The sequence below is a fragment of the Macaca fascicularis genome, chromosome 7, assembly GCF_037993035.2.
Source record: "Macaca fascicularis isolate 582-1 chromosome 7, T2T-MFA8v1.1".
Lineage (NCBI taxonomy): Eukaryota > Metazoa > Chordata > Mammalia > Primates > Cercopithecidae > Macaca > Macaca fascicularis.
In genome coordinates, this window is record NC_088381.1 from 40155040 (window position 1) to 40174557 (window position 19518).

General features: G+C 38.9%; 1 protein-coding gene across 18 annotated transcripts in view; it reads right to left on the reverse strand.

Moving 5' to 3' along the window:
• HERC1 (HECT and RLD domain containing E3 ubiquitin protein ligase family member 1) overlaps positions 1-19518 on the reverse strand; it is a 224297-nt gene that overhangs the window by 30177 nt on the left and 174602 nt on the right. For 16 of the 18 annotated variants that reach the window (XR_012415025.1, XM_073995967.1, XM_065548019.1 and 13 more), the window contains 13 exons: positions 19065-19337; positions 18289-18337; positions 17049-17249; positions 15849-16023; positions 13075-13345; positions 12729-12942; positions 11097-11353; positions 9060-9187; positions 7893-8020; positions 6352-6552; positions 4662-4792; positions 2060-2259; positions 1260-1365 (listed from right to left, as the gene is read on the reverse strand). Coding sequence is in view for 17 of the 18 variants with exons in the window: in XM_073995967.1 (XP_073852068.1) it covers positions 1260-1365; positions 2060-2259; positions 4662-4792; positions 6352-6552; positions 7893-8020; positions 9060-9187; positions 11097-11353; positions 12729-12942; positions 13075-13345; positions 15849-16023; positions 17049-17249; positions 18289-18337; positions 19065-19337 (2334 nt within the window). In the remaining variant the exon portion in view is untranslated. The remainder of the gene's footprint in view (positions 1-1259; positions 1366-2059; positions 2260-4661; positions 4793-6351; positions 6553-7892; positions 8021-9059; positions 9188-11096; positions 11354-12728; positions 12943-13074; positions 13346-15848; positions 16024-17048; positions 17250-18288; positions 18338-19064; positions 19338-19518) is intronic. The other 2 variants (XM_065548025.2, XM_065548024.1) reach the window with 1 other exon arrangement.

Here is a 19518-nt window from a genome sequence, read left to right on the forward strand (position 1 = left end):
TTTCATCTTTTTTAAAAAAATATATTTCTAAACTAGTTTTCCAGTCTTCAAACTACAGAAATAACATCTCAAAGTTCTAATTATCCCTCAGAGACAGGAAAATTCTGACTACTTTGTAACCAGTGTTTTATTTTTTTAATTTTCACTTCATGTAATTTTCATTTTTATACCCTAACATTTGTGAACTGCACATGCTGACTCTACATAAATAGATTTCTCTTTTTGTCGGCTGATGGTTCTGTCTGTCACACATTTGTTCTGCAGGCTTTAGAAGTGACATAGGTAAGGCCTGTCTATAGGGTTACCCTCCAGCACAAAGAGTAAAACCAGACTTATCTGTAGTACTCCTACCTCCACTGCTGTGATATTCTGTGATATTCTCCTATTAGTGAGTTGGCTACTCCTTCCCTCCCTCTTCACCCTTTCTCTCCACCCTTAAGCTCCTTCTTCCTTTCAGTTATGACAACATAATACTAGATATATTCATTACCCAAAGATGATGTAAAGTGTATTTCTTCCAAGGGTATCGTGAGCAAAAGGAAGGCAACAGAAGTTACAAACTGGTAGCTCAGAGATGCAATCTGACTGGCCACTCAGTGTTTTAAACAATTTTAAGTTAGGTGCCAATGTTCACTATTGGGAGATTTTACTTAAACACTGGATTCTTAGCATCTACAGAAAAAAAATAATCTGGTAACAACAGGCTCTTAATTCTGGAAACTGACAATCAGCTGTGTGCCTTTATATAAAGCATGTATGCTTCTTCGTTTTTTTTCTGTTTTTGTTTTTTTGCCCTCTCCAAACCTTCTGACCCTAGCCTCATGAATTTATGTTACTTGCCTAGAGGGCTCTCTAAATATATAAATTTGTAACTTCTGTTTAATGTAAACAAATCATTCTCCATAGCAAGGATTCTGGCATCAGCTGGAGATTCTTTGGATGGATGTGCTCCCATGGAGTTTCTGCTTTAATGTACTAACAACTTATGACTTGTCTATCTGTAGTATTAATTATATCCACTATCACAGTAACACTCACCACTTAATATGTATGGAATATCTCATTTGACTAAGTAATTATGGTATCTCTGATTTATAAAAAATTAAGCTAATTCAGGATGACAATTACTTATATTTCCCAATGGATCTTGCCCTTTGGGATATGGTAATGATTTTTTTAGTAAACAAAGGGAGAATTACTTTGATGTAATATATTTTCCATAGTTTCAGATAAAGTCTTCAAAAACATCAGAATGTTACCTGGCAATTTGATTCCTGGTCCCACCATCCTTCTGCACTAGTCACACTGGTCTGTGTAGTATCTTGCGGAATGCGCCAAACACATACTAAACCACTCTGACAGCCACTTAAAAAAATTGATTACATAAAACCAAAACAAGTCAATATGCATAAGTAAAAATATTTCCAAATTGCAATCAATTAAGATCTGACAGAACCACTACATTATTTTTTAAACTTACTTGTAGTACATACAATCTTTTACAAGAAATATAACCGAGGCCAATATTCTAACAACATCACACCCAGAGATAAGGAGATAACATACCAAGTTTCACACTGGACAACTACTGCTTTTTCTTTTCTCTGAGGTAATCTTTTTTTTTTTTTTTTTTTTGGAGACGGAGTCTCGCTCTGTCACCCAGGCCGGAGTGCAGTGGTGTTATCTCTGCTCACTGCAACCTCTGCCTCCCGGGTTCACGCCATTCTCCTGCCTCAGCCCCCCGAGTAGCTGTGACTACAGGCGCCCGTCACCACGCCTGGCTAATTTTTTATATTTTTAGTACAGACGGGGTTTCACCGTGTTAGCCAGGATGGTCTCGATCTCCTGACTTCGTGATCCGCCTGCCTCGGCCTCCCAAAGTGCTGGGATTACAGGCGTGAGCCACCGCGCCCAGCAAGGTAATCTTATAATGTTACACGTTATAAGAATAGTAACTGGCAATAAACTCTTTAAGACTACTGAGAAGCCACACTTAATGCAAATAACAGTCTATACCAATATAAAAACTAAGACGCATAGATGCAAATTGACAACATACGTAGCCATCAGTAACTGCAACTTGGATCCTTTCCCTGGAAGGCGGCACCAAGCAATGCCATTTACAATAGAGGGATGGCAGAGTGAATGTAGACAGCGCCAGCATCCTGAAATAGAGCTCCAGAGTTTCACACTGTCTTCTTTGGCACATGTCATAAGAATATGACCTGTAGGGTCCCACTTCATGCTAATAAGAGTATCCTTAAAATGGAAGGAAGAGAAAAAAAAAATCAGAGTAATGTTTCCTTCACAAATACTTTAAATTCAGTAATATATAACCTATGTTTCTTAGCATCTATATTTCTATAACTCAATTATTTTGAAATCAATATTTTATGCAAATCAGATGCTACCATATCATTCCCAATCACTAGACCAACTTACCCTTTAATATAGTCTGTGTCATATATATTTGCTGCTGTTAAAGCTCAACAAATGTTAGTAGGATGAACAAATTATGAAATTCTGACTAAAAAGGGATTAGTCAGATAAATTCTGACTAATGCTATCTCTCATTAGCATGTGTATTTATTAAGAGTTATCCTTATGACTGGTAATCATTACAGTATGAAAAAGAAGAGACTTAAAACAAAAGCACCCCTCACACCTCAACAGCAAACACTTATAAGAATCTGGGATATGTTTTGTGTTTATATGGTTGTGATCACTGTGCTCTTCTGATTTTATTTTTATTTTTCAATCCTCTTCCACACCTTCCAGCTTCCTGGTTTCATGCATTTATGCTATTCGCCTAGATGGTCCTGTAAATATCTGAATTGGTAACTTCTGTTTAAGGTAAAAAAAAATCATTCTTCATGAATGGAATTTCTGACATTACTGGGAGGCATTCTGACACCTTGGGAGGTATTGGCTTTACCTTTAAAGCCATCATTCCCAGGGTGTTGGCTTTACTCTTTCATGGCTTATTTATTTTTGCACAGACTTATCCATGTATATCCACTGTCCAAAGATTTTGTGCAATAATAGAACATTAAGGTATAACTGACTGACGTTAAAAAATTTTTAAAAGAAACTAGTATCAAGCAATAGTAGAGTAATAAAAAAAAAAAAAAACCAAGAAGGCTGGGTGCCGGGGCTCATGCCCGTAATCCCAGCACTTTGGGAGGCTGAGGTGGGCGGATCATGAAGTCAGGAATTCAAGACCAGCCTGGCCAGCATGGTGAAACCCCGTCTCTAGTAAAAATACAAAAAAAAAAAAAAAAAATTAGCTGGGAGTAGTGGCAGGCACCTGTAATCCCAGCTACTCAGGAGGCTGAGGCAGGAAAATTGCTTGAACCCAGGAAGCGGAGGCTGCAGTGAGCCGAGGTTGTGCCTGGGTGACAGGGCAAGACTCCGTCTCAGGAGGGGGAAAAAAGAAACAAGAAAAAGCAACTATCTGGTAAAGATGCTTTTACCAGAATATATACAAATAGCCAACAGGCATATGAAAAAATGCTCAATATCACTCATCATCAGAGAAAAGCAAATTCAAACCACAATGAGCCATGAGCGTTGGCTCACGCCTGTAATCCAGCACTTTGGGAGGCTGAGGGGGGCAGATCACTTGAGGTCAGGAGCTCAAGACCAGCCTGACCAATATGGTGAAACTCTGTCTCCACCAAAAATATAAAAATTAGCCAGGAATGGTGGTGGGCACCTGTAATCCCAGCTACTCAGGAGACTGAGGCAGGAGAATTGCTTGAACCTGGGGGGTGGAAATTGCAGTGAGCCAAGATTGCGCCACTGTACTCCAGCCTGGGCGACAAAGCTAGACTCCGTCTAAAAAAATAAAAATTTAAATTAAAAAAAATAAAAAAATAAAACCACAATGAGATATCATCTCACCCCAGTCAGGATGGTTATTATTAAAAAGACAAAAAACAACAGATGCTGGCAAGAAAGTGGCAAAAAGGGAGCTCTTAAACACTGTTGGTGGGAATGTAAATTAGTACAAACTCTATCAAAAACAGTATGGGGATTTCTCAATGAACAAAAAACAGAACTACCACTGGATCCAGCAATCCCACTACGGAGTGTCTACCCAAAGGAAAATAAATCATTTCCTCAAAGAGATACCTGCACTCATATGTTTACCACAGCACCACTCACAATACCAAAGATATGGAATCAACCTAAGTGTCCATCAATGGATGACCAGATAATGAAAACGTGGTATACATAAACAATGGGATACTATGCAGCCATAAAAAGAATGAAATCAGGTATTTTACAGCAACATGGTTGGAACTGGACCCCATTATCTTAAGTGAAATAAGTCAGACACAGAAAGACAAATATTAGATTTTTTTCACTTTTAAGTGGTTATTATTAAAAAGACAAAAAAACAGTTGTTGGCAAGAAAGTGGGGAAAAGGGAACTCATGTGTACACATGGGCCTAGAGTGTGGAATGGTAGACAAAGAAGACTTGGAAGGGTGAGGGCTGGGAGGAGGGTAGATTATGAGAGATTACTTGATGGGTACAATGTATGTCATTTGGGTGATGGATATCCTAAAATCTCTGACTTCGCCACTGTGTAATCTATGCATGTAACAAAATTGCACTTGTATCCCATAAAATTATGTTTCTTAAAGATGCATTTACCTTATGTGCGTCAATTAGAACAATGCCTCCTTTCTCAAGTGGTTCCTTTGTTCCCAGTAATAATTTTCCATCAAAATATCCCACAGCAAATGGTCTGTCTTCACTGAACCATGCAATGCAAGTAACAGACACTAACATGATAAAAACAAAAGAAAAAGAATAAGAAAAAGAGAATTATTTGTCATTGTCTGACTTAAAAGACAGAGACTGAAACAAATAATGATAATGTAACCACTGCAAGTAAGTTTCCAAATAGCTCTTTAATGCATTTAGACAAAATGTAGGCGTACAGTGGGGATTCCACGTAACATACTTCTTAAAAGTGTCACTTAACTGTGACAAGGACTACCTAATTTATAATCTTTCATTCTTTTTCAGGCGGTTGTTGAAAAATAAAGACAAAAATTAAATTGCTTTGCTGATTTTAAGTCACCGTAGGTTCTTTCCTTTTGGTCCAGAATCTACCATGATACTAAGAAGTGAAATAATTCAAATCACAGAAAGAAAATTACATCTCTTTTTCTGCTGATTTAATATTCCCTATTCAGTATGTTTCCACATTCTATCAAAATGTTCTGTTCTAACTATCTATATTTCTATTTGCTTCTTTAAGTATATGTAACACTGAAAGGCTACAAAAGAAGTAAAAACAGTATCTGTGAGGGTAGAATGGGAGTGTGGGAACTGAGCAGATGGGAGAAAGACTTTTCACTGTATATGTTTTAAAACTTAAATTTTTCAACCCTATCAAAGTATTACCTATTTCTAAACAAACAAAATAAACCTCTTCTGTTAATGGAATACCATGTAAGCAGGCACTATGACCTTTGAATTACCCAACTTCCCCCAGACAACCAACAAAACCTAGTGAGATGCGTTCATATTCAAAGGAACACCACAGTAAGAAGAAAGCAGACTTCCTACTCTCTTGTCAGACCAGGAATTCCCCTCTTCCCCCTTCCTCCATTACTTCAATTTTACTAATTTTTTTAAAGACAATTTCATCTCAGCCAGGCGCATTGGCTCACGCCTGTAATCCCAGCACTGTGGGAGGTCGAGGCAGGGGGATCACAAGGTCTGGAGATCAAGACCATCCTGGCCAACATGGTGAAACCTTGTCTCTACTAAAAATACAAAAATTAGCTGGGCGTGGTGGTGAATGCCTGTAATCCCAGCTACTCAGGAGGCTGAGGCAGGAGAATAGCTTGAACCAGGGAGTCAGAGGTTGCAGTGAGCCAAGATCACACCACTGCACTCCAGCCTGGTAACAGAGTGAGACTCCTTCTCAAAACAAAACAAAACAAAACAAAACAAAACAAAACAAAAAAAAAAACACACACACACACACACAAAATTTCATCTCCATCAATAATGATGATGATCTTTTTTTCTCTTGGACAGTCCTAACTTTCAAAGGAGACTTGGAATCTGCTATAAATATTAAGTCACACAAAAGATGAATGACTAATATAATACCATTAAATCTCATTTTGGCAGAGATGTGTGGTGGGGGCTGGGAGATAAATATCTTTCAATTCAGCAACTAATTAGAATTAAAACATGACTGGAAAATTTTGAAAACAAACCAAAGATAATATTCACTTAGCATTTTTAAAAGTAAGTGCCAAAAAGCTAAGTCTAGAAAGGAAGTTGGAGACTCTGTCAACTAGACATAAGTGCAGTCATTTACCATCCTTTCGATAGCAATGCTCCAATTCTCGACGGTGCATGGTGGACACATCAACAACTTCAATCAGTCCCAGAGATCCATCCATCCGTCCCACCAACAACAATTCTGGAGACTCTCCTGACCAGGCTGCAGCCGGACCCTCTTCTGGCCAAGCCAGGGCAGATACCCAATGAGGCTGAATATCTACTAATCCTTTTCCTCCTAAAGAGGGAAAAAATGTTGACTAGTTGTTACTTAATTATTAAAAAGAAAAAAAAGGAACAAAAATAAATATTACTTAATTCTAAAACACACTCAAAGCAGTTCCGAATTTCATAATAGCCTGCTAATAAATAAGACTGTGAAGGCAGGATCCTTCATTTATATACTATATATGATCATAAAATTAAACTTTTTCAGCTGGGCACAGTGGCTCATGCCTGTAATCCTAGCACTTTGGGAGGCCAAGGCAGGTCGATTACCTGAGGTCAGGAGTTCGAGACCAGCCTAGCCAACATGGTGAAATCTCGTCTCTACTAAAACTACAAAAAAAATTGGCCAGGCATGGTGGCGCACGCCTGTAGTCCCAGCTATCTGGGAGGCGGAGGCTGCAGTGAGCCGAGATCACGCCACTGCACTCCAGCCTGAGTGACAGAGTGAGACTCCATCTCAAAATAAATAAATAAATAAAATTAATGTTTTTCTGTAACTGGTTTTTTTGTTTGTTTTTTGATTTTTTTTTTTTTTTTTTTTTTGAGAGAGGGTCTTGCTGTATTGCCCAAGTTGGAGTGAGTGCAGTGGCATGATCACGGCTCACTGCAGCCTCAAACTCCCAGGCCCAAGCAATCCTTGGGCCTCAGCCTCCTGATTCCCTAAGGTTCCAGGCACATGTCATCACGCCTGGCTATCTGTAACTATTAATAGGACAAAATGGTACCTTTATAGAAGAGAGTGTAAAGAAAAAACACTGAATGTACAGATGTCAAGCACTTAAGTCCTTTCTCAACAATTACTGATAACCAGATTAGCATAAGAAACTTACCTGCAGTTAAGGCTAGCTATTCCTCAAATATGTGACAGAACAGCTATTCCTCAAATATGTGACACAGAACAGCTATTCCTCAAATATGTAAAAAACAAACAAAAATACTAAAAAGCTCAATATTACAATAATTATTTTTACTTTCCAGAGAGGAATAATAAAAACTGACAAGAATTTATACCTACAAAATAAACATAATAGAAATATTTCAAGCAATTCAAAAGAATATATAGCTTAAAATTCAGTGACGACTACATCTCCTCAAACCCTATTCTGAATACTTAGTAGTACATGAAAAAAAATTTAAGTTTATAACTACTAGGTTAGTTGACAGTCCCAGAAAGAAAAGTCAATAAATGAGCACTTCCTCTCTAATTTGAAGCACACAGGGCATAGATTTTCAAAGTTGTTGGAAGGCTTGTGAGTTTCAAGGTGAAGAGAAACCACTGTTCAGAAGCCTAAGAGGAAGGTTTTTAAAAAACTAGTTTCAGCAGTTTACTAGTGTTTACATGACTCTTACCATTAACTTGCCAGATATTCACCATCTTTTCCAAAGCGCCTGCTAGATATTTGCCACTGATACTCCAGGAAACTGGTGAGAAACTTGGATCGCTGGGTGATCCCAGGCTTTCCTCAGCATCCCCTTCCCTAGAATATAACAGATAAGTATGCAATTCTAATCCCCATCGTTCAAAAGTAAATTAAACCTCAAACCTTAAAATAAGGGTTTCACATAGACTAGAGTGTATAACTGATTCTTCTGTTTCAAAACCTTGGCTAGCAGTATTTAACAGTTACACATTCATTAATATTTGTCATCATGTGAAAATGAATTATGAAAAAGTGATATTACACTTTTCCTCATTTAATTAGTACACAACTTGTCAATAAACACATTTGAATTTTGTATGGGTTGTACAGGTGGTTATTATTCAGAAGACATTGATTCTTATTTGCCTAATCTCTTGGGAGGTCTTCAGAAAAGAAATAGCTACAGCTGGCTATAAAATTATTAAAAATGCAGCCGGGCGCAGTGGCTCACAACTGTAATCCCAGAATTTTGGGAGGCTGAGGCTGGCAGATCATGAGGTCAGGAGTTTGAGACCAGCCTGGCCAACATAGTGAAATCCCATCTCTACTAAAAATACAAAACTTAGCTGGGCATGATGGCGAGTGCCTGTAGTCCCAGCTACTTGGGAAGCTGAGGCAGGAGAATTGCTTGAACCCGGGAGGCAGAGGTTGTGGTGAGCCAAGATTGCACCACTGCACTCTAGCCTAGGCAACAGAGTGAGACTCCGTCACAAAACAAAACAAAACAAAACAAAAAATAAACAAAAAAAAACTGTTAAAAATGCTACATTCTGATACAGAAGCAATATAATTACTCTAATTCCTAAACAACTCTTAAAGACCTATGGCAAATTAGCCTACTGTTTTACATAGCTGAATGTTTATTTACCAGTAGATCTTGATTTAATTCTAAGTCCAGATACGGATGGTTTAAAATTATGTTTTCTGAATTGTTATCCTGGAAAGCTAAAAATACACACTGAAGATACAGTAATAGTAATCTAAAAGAAAATTTCAAAAACTTTTAGTGACAATATGATTACATTAACACAACCAAGATGAGGCATGTTTAGGATTCTCTTATTTTAAATGGTATACATGTAATGTTAGCACTCACAATCTGTTGAACACACAGGTCTGTTGCAGTGAATATTGCTTCTTGGTAACATTCCATACGCGGATGGTGCCATCATTGCCACTTGTAGCCAAAAGACCTTTTTTATTACACCAAACACATGTCATTACCTAGAAAAGTTGAAACGGGTAAGTCTAGTAATACTTGATTCAAATGATTTTATTATTTGAAAAAGTCGTATCCAATTTTAAAAAATCTACCATGAAATTAAAGGAAAAGCATCCATTCTTTTCTTTTCTTTTACTGAGATGAAGTCTTGCTCTGTTGCCCAGACTGGAATGCAGTGGCTCAATCTCAGCTCACTGCAACCTCCACCTCCCATGTTCAAGCAATTCTCGTGCCTCAGCCTCCAAGTAGCTGGATTACAGGTATGTGCCACCATGCCTGGCTAATTTTTATACTTTTAGTAGAGACAGGTTTCACCATGTTAGCCAGGCTGGTCTTGAATGCCTGGCCTCAAGTGATCTGCCCACTTCAGCCTCTCAAAGTTCTGGGATTATAGACATAAGCCACCACACCCAGCCTCCATTCTTTTCTAAATGGCTTGCAAATATATTTGAAGCTATACTTATTTGGCGTATAGCTTTAAGGTACTATGCACTAACGCATTTGAATTATCTGAGAACTATTATAATCTTTACTAAATATGTTTACTTAGTAAGCACTTTAACATTTTATATTCTATAAAATAAATAACACAGACTAAGAAATAATTTTAAAAATTGTTTAAGTAGGCCGGGTGCAGTGGCTCACACCTGTAATTCCAGCACTTTGGGAAGCCAAGGCAGGTGGATCACCTGAGGTCAGAAGTGAGACCCGCCTGGCCAACATGGAAAAACCCTGTTTCCACTAAAAATACAAAAAATTAGCTGGGTGTGGTGGTGCACAGCTGTAATCCCAGCTACTCAGGAGGCTGAGGCAGGAGAATCACTTGAATCTGGGAGGCGGGGACTCTAGTGAGCTAATATCTCGCCACTGTACTCCAGCCTGGGTGAGACTCCATCAAAAAAAAAAAAAAAAAAAAGATTTATTTAAGTAATACAATTCAATCTTCATTTCTTGTTATAGCTGAGAGATCCCGTGGGTTAGATTAAAATAGTGAGGCCAATTTCTTTTCCTCTTGCGTGTTGTCCTTCAGTATCTGTGGGTGATTGGTTCCATGATCCCCTGCCCCAAATTTGCAGACAGATTCCTTATAAAAATGGGGTAGTAGGCTGGGCACGGTGGCTCAAGCCTGTAATCCCAGCACTTTGGGAGGCCAAACGGGTGGATCACGAGGTCAGGAGATCGAGACCATCCTGGCTAACATGGTGAAACCCCGTCTCTACTAAAAGATACAAAAAATTAGCCGGGCGAGGTGGCAGGCGCCCATAGTCCCAGCTACTCGGGAGGCTGAGGCAGGAGAATGGCGTGAACCCGGGAGGCGGAGCTTGCAGTGAGCTGAGATCCGGCCACTGCACTCCAGCCTGGGTGACAGAGCGAGACTCCATCTCAAAAAAAAAAAAAAAAAGGGGTAGTATCTGCATATAACATATGTATATACTCCCATGTAATTTAAATCATCTCAAGATTACTTTAAATACCTAATAGAATGTAAATACTATGCACAAAAGTTATACTGTACTTTTTATTTGTATTATTTTTTAGTATTGGATCATTATTTTTTACCCCAATATTTTGCATTGGTAGTTGGTTGAATCAATGGATGTGGAACCCACAGATAACAGAGGGCCAAATGCAAAAGCCTTCATCTTTTGTGAAGCTATTCCTTTGGTTTTCTTCTCATCCCCCATCCAATTCTCCCGTTTGTATACTATTATATCAAACCAGCATACAGAGAAAGCAGAGTTGGTAACTGCCAGGAACATTTTTGTAATTGTGTGCATGTGTGTGTATGTGTGCATGTGTGAAAGAGAGTGACACAAAGAGAGAGACCTAAACTTTGAGCTCTTTGAGAAGGGCAGAGACTATTTCATCTCACATAAGGTGATTAACACACTTTATACTCAAAATACTTACTCTGTTCTGATGAGCCTCCAACTTGATAAAGGAGCATTTTCTAAGATCTCCTCCCATATCGGCGAGTGTTTGCAGAGTAGTTTGGTTGTCACGGTCGTGTGCAGCAAGAGTGCGCACGAGTTGCTGAGCCGCCCATTGCCGATGCTGTGAGGACAGCCTGGAGGAGAGGCAGCAGGCTGCCAGGGCATTAGCCAGCTCTAGAGGGCCTACAGCAGAAGGATCATAGGAAGGATGGGCATACAATTGGGCAATTAAACCTGCTTAAACAAAACATGAAATGATGCTCAGGTGAGATCTGGTGGTGGTGAACAAGCAAATGGGTTAACCCATATCTTTTAAGAATTAGCACTTTTCCCAGTAATTATTTCACTAAAATATACACATAAGAAATAAAGCATTTATCTCACATCAAATTCTGTAAGAAATCTGATTCATTTAAAATATACATTTTAGGCCAGGTGCGGTGGCTCATGCCTGTAATCTCAGCACTTTGGGAGGCCAAGGTGGGAGGATCACCCGAGGTCAGGAGTTCGAGACCAGCCTGGCCAACATGGCAAAACCCCATCTCTACTGAAAATACAAAAAAAAAAAAAAATTAGCCAGGTGTGGTGGCACGCGCCTGTAATCCCAGCTACTCGGGAGGCTGAGGCAAGAGAATTGCTTCAACTTGGGAGACAGAGGCTGCGGTGAGCCGAGATTGCACCACTGCACTCCAGCCTGGGTGACAGACCAAGACTCCATCTCAAAAATAAATAAATACATAAATTTTATTACACAACAATCAGTAGTCTTTGCTCCAAGGACTCAGTAGACTAAGAAAGCAGCAGGAATAATTTTAAAACCAGGACAGAGACAGCATGCCTTTAAGAAAAACAGCTTGGCTTTTGTTGCTCAAAAGTGATGGTGTTGTAGCCAGTCAAGGAACTGGGCTGACAGATCCAAAAGCCAGTGATGGCCAGGCGTGGTTGGCTCATGCCTGTAATCTGAGCACTTTGGGAGGTCGAGGTGGCCGGATCACATGAGGCCAGGAGTTCAAGATCAGCCTGGCCAACATGGCAAAACCCTGTCTCTACTAAAAATACAAAAATTAGCCAGGCGTGGTGGCATGTGCCTGTAATCCTAGCTACTTGGGAGGCTGAGGCAGGAGAATCACTTGAACCCAGGAGGTGGAGGTTGTACTGAGCCAAGATCATGCCACTGCACTCCAGTCTGGGCGACAGAGTGAGACTGTCTCGAAAATAAACAAACAAAAAACAAAAGCCGTATCTCTTGGCTAAATGGTCCTGATGAAGAGAAAGGCAGATAGTAGTGATAAGTAGTCCCTTCAAAGTGTTACAATCTTAAAACAAAGAGAAAAATAACACTACCTTCATCTAAATTTTATTAAAGAATTCTACCAGGATTATTATCTATGGCAACTCAAATCATAATCTGTAACTAAAATAACATGGTACATTTTCTAATATTTGTTTCCATACACAGTGGAAAAAGTATCCATGCACTTCTTTTATGTTCTAAACTTAAGAAACTCACATGTCATAATTTATCATATACTAACAATGTAAAAACATTATTTAAAAATACGAATAAAGTCAACTAGAAGACTGTATCTTTCAGAAGTATGAAACCTACCTTTCTTTTCAATTTCTGACTTATCATAGTTAGGTCTTAGTTTGGCCCCTTTGTCTGCTAGCAATGCCACAAGGGCCTGTGTTACAACAAAGTTTGGGGAGGTCACAAGCTTGTTCTCTTCAGCAATTCCTCGGAGAAAGCTGGGTAGAAACTTTCGCTGAATTGAGTCATCAACTGTGGTTAGATTTACACCTGTTGCAGCAGAAATCAAGTTCTGAAGAAGCAATTGGAAAAACAGGTTTAATTTTTACATGTAATTTTGGAACAAAAATATTTCATTTCAAAAGGCTCAAGAATCAGTCAGAAATAAGCAATGTAATGGGGAAAAGTTCTGAAACTAGCTTACCTGTGTACACAACTGTACCAGCAGTTTGGCAGCACTAGGAGCATTTGATGCCAGACATCCCACTGCAGTGCTCAGATAGGCCAGGCAAGAGATAGGCTTGTTAGCCTTGCTATGCCCACCTCGTGATCGTTCTGAGGTGCTAGCCATGGCAGAAGGGCTGGTGGAGAGGCCAGCTCTCCCTGCCGCTGCCAAGCACATTAATCGAACCAGTGTTCGGATATCTGTTAGCCCCAGAGACTCAAGACCAGCAGCGAGGCTACAACTGGAACCACTGCCAGTAAAGAAAAACACTTCAGATGGATAAAGAAAATGGATTTCTTAAGGGACCATTTGCAGTCCCACATATCATTCATAGCATCAACAACCATAATAAAATGTAAGCTGCACTATCATTAGCAATACATGTGCTAAGAGTTGCCAAAGATACCAAGCTGAAAACTGGCATCTAAACTTTCTCTGCTTTTAATAAATATTGGCATATACTTGAAGTACAACTGAACTGCCAAAGTAAAACAGGAATGTTCACAAAGCATAAATTTTGGTAAACTGAACAAACCCATGTCACCACTCTCCAGATCAAGAAACAGAACATTGCCAGTACCTCAGAAACCTGCTTTGGGCTTTTCTCAGTCACGATACTCTCAAAAGCAACCACTATCCTGACTTCTAAAGCTACAAATTAGTTTTGCCTGCTTTTGAACTTTACATCAATTGAATAATAATGTATGTACTCTTTTGTGTCTCGCTTCTTCAATATTATGTTTGTAAGATTCATCCAAATCTTGTAGCATTGAGCAGTTCATTTTCATTGACATATACATGAAATCTGCCACAGTTCATTTATCCATACAGATGACAATCAGGTGGTTTCCAACATGGGGCTATTATGAATAATACTACCAAGAATGATTGGAGATGTCTTTAGGGGGCACATATTTAAGTATTTCTGTTGGATATATACCCAGAAGTGGATCTCTGGGTCACAAAGTATATTCATGTTCAGCTTTAGTTGATACTATCAAACAGTTTTCCAAAGTGGTTATACCAACTTATTTTCTCACTAACAATGTATGAGAGTTTTAGCTGTTTCAGTCACTTTTTTCTCCCTAGTGTTTTAAATGTTTGCCATTCTTGTGGGTGTACAGTAGTATCTCATTGGTGGGGTTTTTGTCCTAGGTGTTTTTTTTGTTTTGTTTTTTGAGACAGGGTCTCACTATGTCTCCCAGGGCGGTCTCAAACTCCTGGGTTCAAGGGTTCTTCCCGTCTTGGCCTCCCAATCACATTGGGTTTTAATTTTCATTTCTCCGAAGACTCGATGAGGTTGAACATCTTTTCATGTTTATTGGCCATTTGGGGATCCTCTTCTGTGAAACACTTCTTAATGTGTTTTGCCCACTTTCTTCTGGGTTGTCTTTTTCTTGTTAACTTATAGGAATTATTTACACATTCTATTGGTTAGATGCATTACTAATATCTTCTCCCATTCTATGGCTTGCTTTTTTACTTTCTTATTTTTCAAATCACTTTTGCTAAACAGAGGTTTTCTATTTTATTGTATTCCAATTTATCAATCTTTTATGGCAGATTCCTTTTGTGACCTGCTTGAGGAATTTTTGCTTGTCCCAAGATCAAGAAGAAATTCTTCTATGTTACCTTCAATAAACTTTACTGATTTATTTTTCTGTCATATTTAAATCTAAGGGCCACTTTATAATTATTTGCTTTATATAATATGAGGTTGGGACCAAGGCTTTTTTTTTTTTTTTTTTTTGAGACGGAGTCTAGCTCTGTCGCCCAGGCTGGAGTGCAGTGCAGTGGCCGGATCTCAGCTCACTGCAAGCTCCGCCTCCTGGGTTTAGGCCATTCTCCTGCCTCAGCCTCCCGAGTAGCTGGGACTACAGGCACCCGCCACCTCGCCCGGCTAGTTTTTTGTATTTTTTTTTTAGTAGAGACGGGGTTTCACCATGTTAGCCAGGATGGTCTCGATCTCCTGACCTCGTGATCCACCCGTCTCGGCCTCCCAAAGTGCTGGGATTACAGGCTTGAGCCACCGCGCCCGGCCGGCTTTTTTTTTTTTCCTATGTGGATAAACCATCAGACCCTGCTTCAGTTATTGAAAAAAAAAATCCTTTCTCTATTGCTCTACAGTGTGAACCACTGTCATAAATCAAGTGTTTATTTATATGTGTGGGTCGGTTTCTGAACTCTCTTCTGTCCTATCCTATTTGCCTATCCTTGAGCCAATAGCACACAGTCTTATGGAAATTTTGTTTTCCTTTCAGGATCCTTCTGCCTTCACTGATTTGCCATTAAATACTCCTGCTTTATCACTTCTTAAATGGCTACCTTTTAGGTATTTCTGGTTCTCACCCCCTTTTTACATTACAATCCACAGTATGAAAACAGCAAGGATCCCCATGATGGTATCTGCAGGCTGACTTAGCTACACAGACGGTCGATACATTTTGACCTTTAGTTTTTAATCCAGCACCATTTGGATCAACAGCCTTAGTTTCCCATTTCAAGCAACAAAATAAAATGTATGCAGTTTACTCAGTTGTGATAATGGCATTATTTTCTACCTAAAAAGAGCCAAGTATTAACTGAAAGACCAATTGAGTGAATAACAATGATGACTATGTCTAACATCTTTCATTCAACAGTACATATTCAAGCTTCTCAAATTCTCTCTCACCCTCCCAAACACCACCAGACTCCCAGCTAACGTACATTAGAAGTTAACTTAGCATCATATGACATAAAATAACACTTACCTGACTGAGAGAAGAGACAGTGCTCTCATGACCATGGTTCTGGCCAGAAGAACCTGAGCAGCAGCAGTCACTCTCCTTAAAGCCACCACACGGTCATGAGGGTTTGCTAGGGCAGCTGCCTGCTCTCCTAACGTTATTCTCCCAGAGGAGCTCTTTTCTACGGAGCCATGGCAACCTGAAAAACATAATTTTGTTTCGTTCTCAACAAGGTAAGAAAAAAAATATATCTGAACTACTAAAAAAATTTCCTGTTCTACAGAGGTTCCATAACAAACCAATGTCTTTCGCTCATCTGGAACTTGGTTATATAGAAAATTTCTTAGGAGAAACTCACACATTTCTAAGTTTAAACTTGGATATTTCTAACTTAGATATTTCTATGTTAACAATGTATTTACCACAGGAGAAATTTTTCCATTAAGTATTGTTTTGTTCATTTTGTCCATATATCACATCTACTGATAAGAAAGATATAAGAAAGTTTTAAAAACATGCTTTGAGAATTTATAAAGGACTGAATTACCAATATCACCCAATTCTTTATTTTGTATTCCCTATACCAAAAATTTACCACACCCTCTCACCCAAATAAAAAGAAGACTGCACAATAATTTTGAGTTGGTTACAGGATTCTCTTAACACCAATTTTTTTTTTTTTAAATAATAAGTCTTATAAATCTTTTTATTGCTTCGGTATCATGAAAGACAAAAAAAATTTTTAAAGTTTATTTTTTCCTCTTGAGACAGGGTCTGGTTCTGTCACCCAGGCTGGAGTGCAGTGGCTCAATCATCGCTCACCATAACCTCAAACTCCTGGGCTTAAACGATTTTTCTGCCTCAGCCTCCTGAGTAGCTGGGACTAAAGGTGCACAACACCACACCCAGCTACTCTTCTTCATTTTTTTTATAGAAATGGGTCTCACCATGTTGCCCAGGCTGGTCCTGAACTGTTGGCTTCAAGCGACCTTCTTTCTTCAGCCTTCCAAAGTGCTGGGATCACCAGCATAAGCCAACACGCCCAGCCAAAACTTAATATCACATTATACCTTCAAAATGTTAAAACAACTGGCTAAAGAGACTTGTTAGGGTGAGATAATGTTGAACCATTAGTCTTAATTACTTTTACTTTATTATTATTTACCTAAGAAACAAACTACAGTAGATGCTATAAAATCAATGCAAATCAGCATTTCAGTTTACCTATTTGCATTAGAGTCTCTTCCATACTGTTGGTGGCTGTGACCATTGCTACTGATGCTCCTAGTGGATCACTGTCAGGGAACTGAACTGGTTCTGGTACAATGCGCCGGTCATTTAAACCAAGCGGTCCAGCAAGCAATTCAAATTCTTCTTCACCAGTTAGCTTTTCATCTTCATCAACATCCAACATGTCCCAGTCTTCTGGAATTTAAATAAATAAATGTATAGTATGTGAGTATAAATATTACATAAATCTGCTGGCAATGGTTATTCTGAAAATACATCTAAAATGCAGATGAGCGGCCAGATGCGACGGCTCACGCCTGTAAACCCAGCACTCTGGGAGGCCGAGGTGGGTGGATTACCTGAGGTCAGGAATTTGAGACCAGCCTGGCCCACAGGATGAAACCCCATCCCTACCAAAAAATACAAAAATTAGCCAGGCATGGTGGTGTGCGCCTGTAATCCCAGCTACTCAGGAGGCTGAGACAGGAGAATCGCTTGAACCTGGAAGGCGGAGGCTGCAGTGAGCTGAGATCACGCCACAGCACTCCAGCCTGGGCAACAGAGTGAGACTCCATCTCAAAGAAATAAAAATAATAAATAAATAAATAAATAAATAAATAAATAAATAAAATGCAGATAGACTGAAAGTCCAGTGACCACATAATGAATTACGGCACCATCTCCTGCAAACTTAACCAAACTGCACTCCTGAAGCATAAGTGAGACTCTCAGGGAAAGGGAGTCAATGTAGTTAAATAAATTGACAGCAATAGCAAATGCTATAGCTGGTAATAAAGGTTTAAACTAATTAAAAATACTGTCATGGGTCTAACAAAGAGTTCTTAGCTGTCTGTAATCATTAGGGAATGAGTTATTTCAAGACAATGAGTGCTCCAGGAACATCAATGCTCATCTGTATTTATTTTTTACTTTCCACAATTAGGGTGGAAATTCAAAATATACCACATCCTTTCCCTACTTTGAAAAAAAAATACACCAAATAGAAATTAATATTCTGTGGTAAAGCTGATGTTTGAAACCAGGTTCTCTTCCTTTGACTTTTAAACCAGGGTTGTTGCTATTAAACTACCTTGAGTTTTTAAGGGAAAATTTAAGTTAACATGTACACAAATACAAACACACACACACGAAGGTGAATTTTAGTAACAGATGTTAAGCAGAGAGGATATATTAAAAAAACATGTAAAATAAAGAGGCTCTCAAAACAAACTACCTTCATACACACTGTCTTGCTTGCCAATTAGATCTGGAGCTTGTCCCTTGTACCTGCACCAAACATGAAGAACATTGCATTTTTATATAAAACAGTTAGTACCCCAAAATGCAAATTAAGTCATTAGAATATTTTAAGAGGTCATTAATAAAGCAGCACAAAATAAAAAAGTATGTTTCATGTTATAGGCTAACATAATAAAAACTGCTGGTATGTAGGTACATACATGCTTACAACATCAATGATTATTTAACCAAACTACTGGGGAGATTTCTGGGTTACCTAAAACAACTCTTTTAACCAAATTCTATTCCATAAAACCTTAAAGATTTTAATAGGTGACAATAAGGGCAACAAACCTACTCTCTAGGAATTAAGGATGTAAAGAGATAATATTTTTATGGAACTCATTTAATCAAAAGTCTCTTTTTTTAATCAGGAAAAAGATCTTAATTAAAATGCCAGAAATATGGTAGAAAACACCAACGAAAAGAATTGAGTAGAAGCCTCCTGAGGGTTAAGGAAAGGGTCCTGACCATTACTTGCCAACAAGTCAAAGGTTAACACGGTCAAACTCCAGGGAAGGATATGTTGCCATGCCACTATTCCTGAGAACATGAATTTCTGAAACCCCATCCATCCCTTCTGCCCAAAGTGTAGGAATCATGGGATTTCAGGGAAGGTTAAATGCAACTCCTCACATGAAAAATCTATAGTTCCCAAGACTTAAGGTATGAGGTATCTTCAGGAGGTCTGGATATCTAGACAATTTCAAGGTACCTTTCAGAACTTGTTGTCTTGGATTTGGTCTTCAGGGCTAAGTACTTCTCCCTGCAGGTGCCACATAACAGGTAGTATGGATTTCCACTCCCACATTCACCACCAAACCAGCCATCCACATAGGAACCATTGCTGCGATAGCCCTGGCGGTTTGCACTGCGCCCGCAGCCTGGGTGGTTTCTCTTCATGTGCTGATTGAAGCTGACAACACTGCATTCACACAGTTCACACACCACCACTTCTTCCCTGTCTTCAGACTCGCAAACATGCTGCACAAAAGGATTTCATACCAAATGATTACAGTCAATTTAACATAAAACCAAGAAGTGCCAAGTAGATTATTTATGATATTAAATTCACTACTTTATTACAGATGCTAGAATATTTCCACGTTCATTAACGCTACATAAATATTTCTTTCAAATCAGAATTCAGATAACACAATCTGAA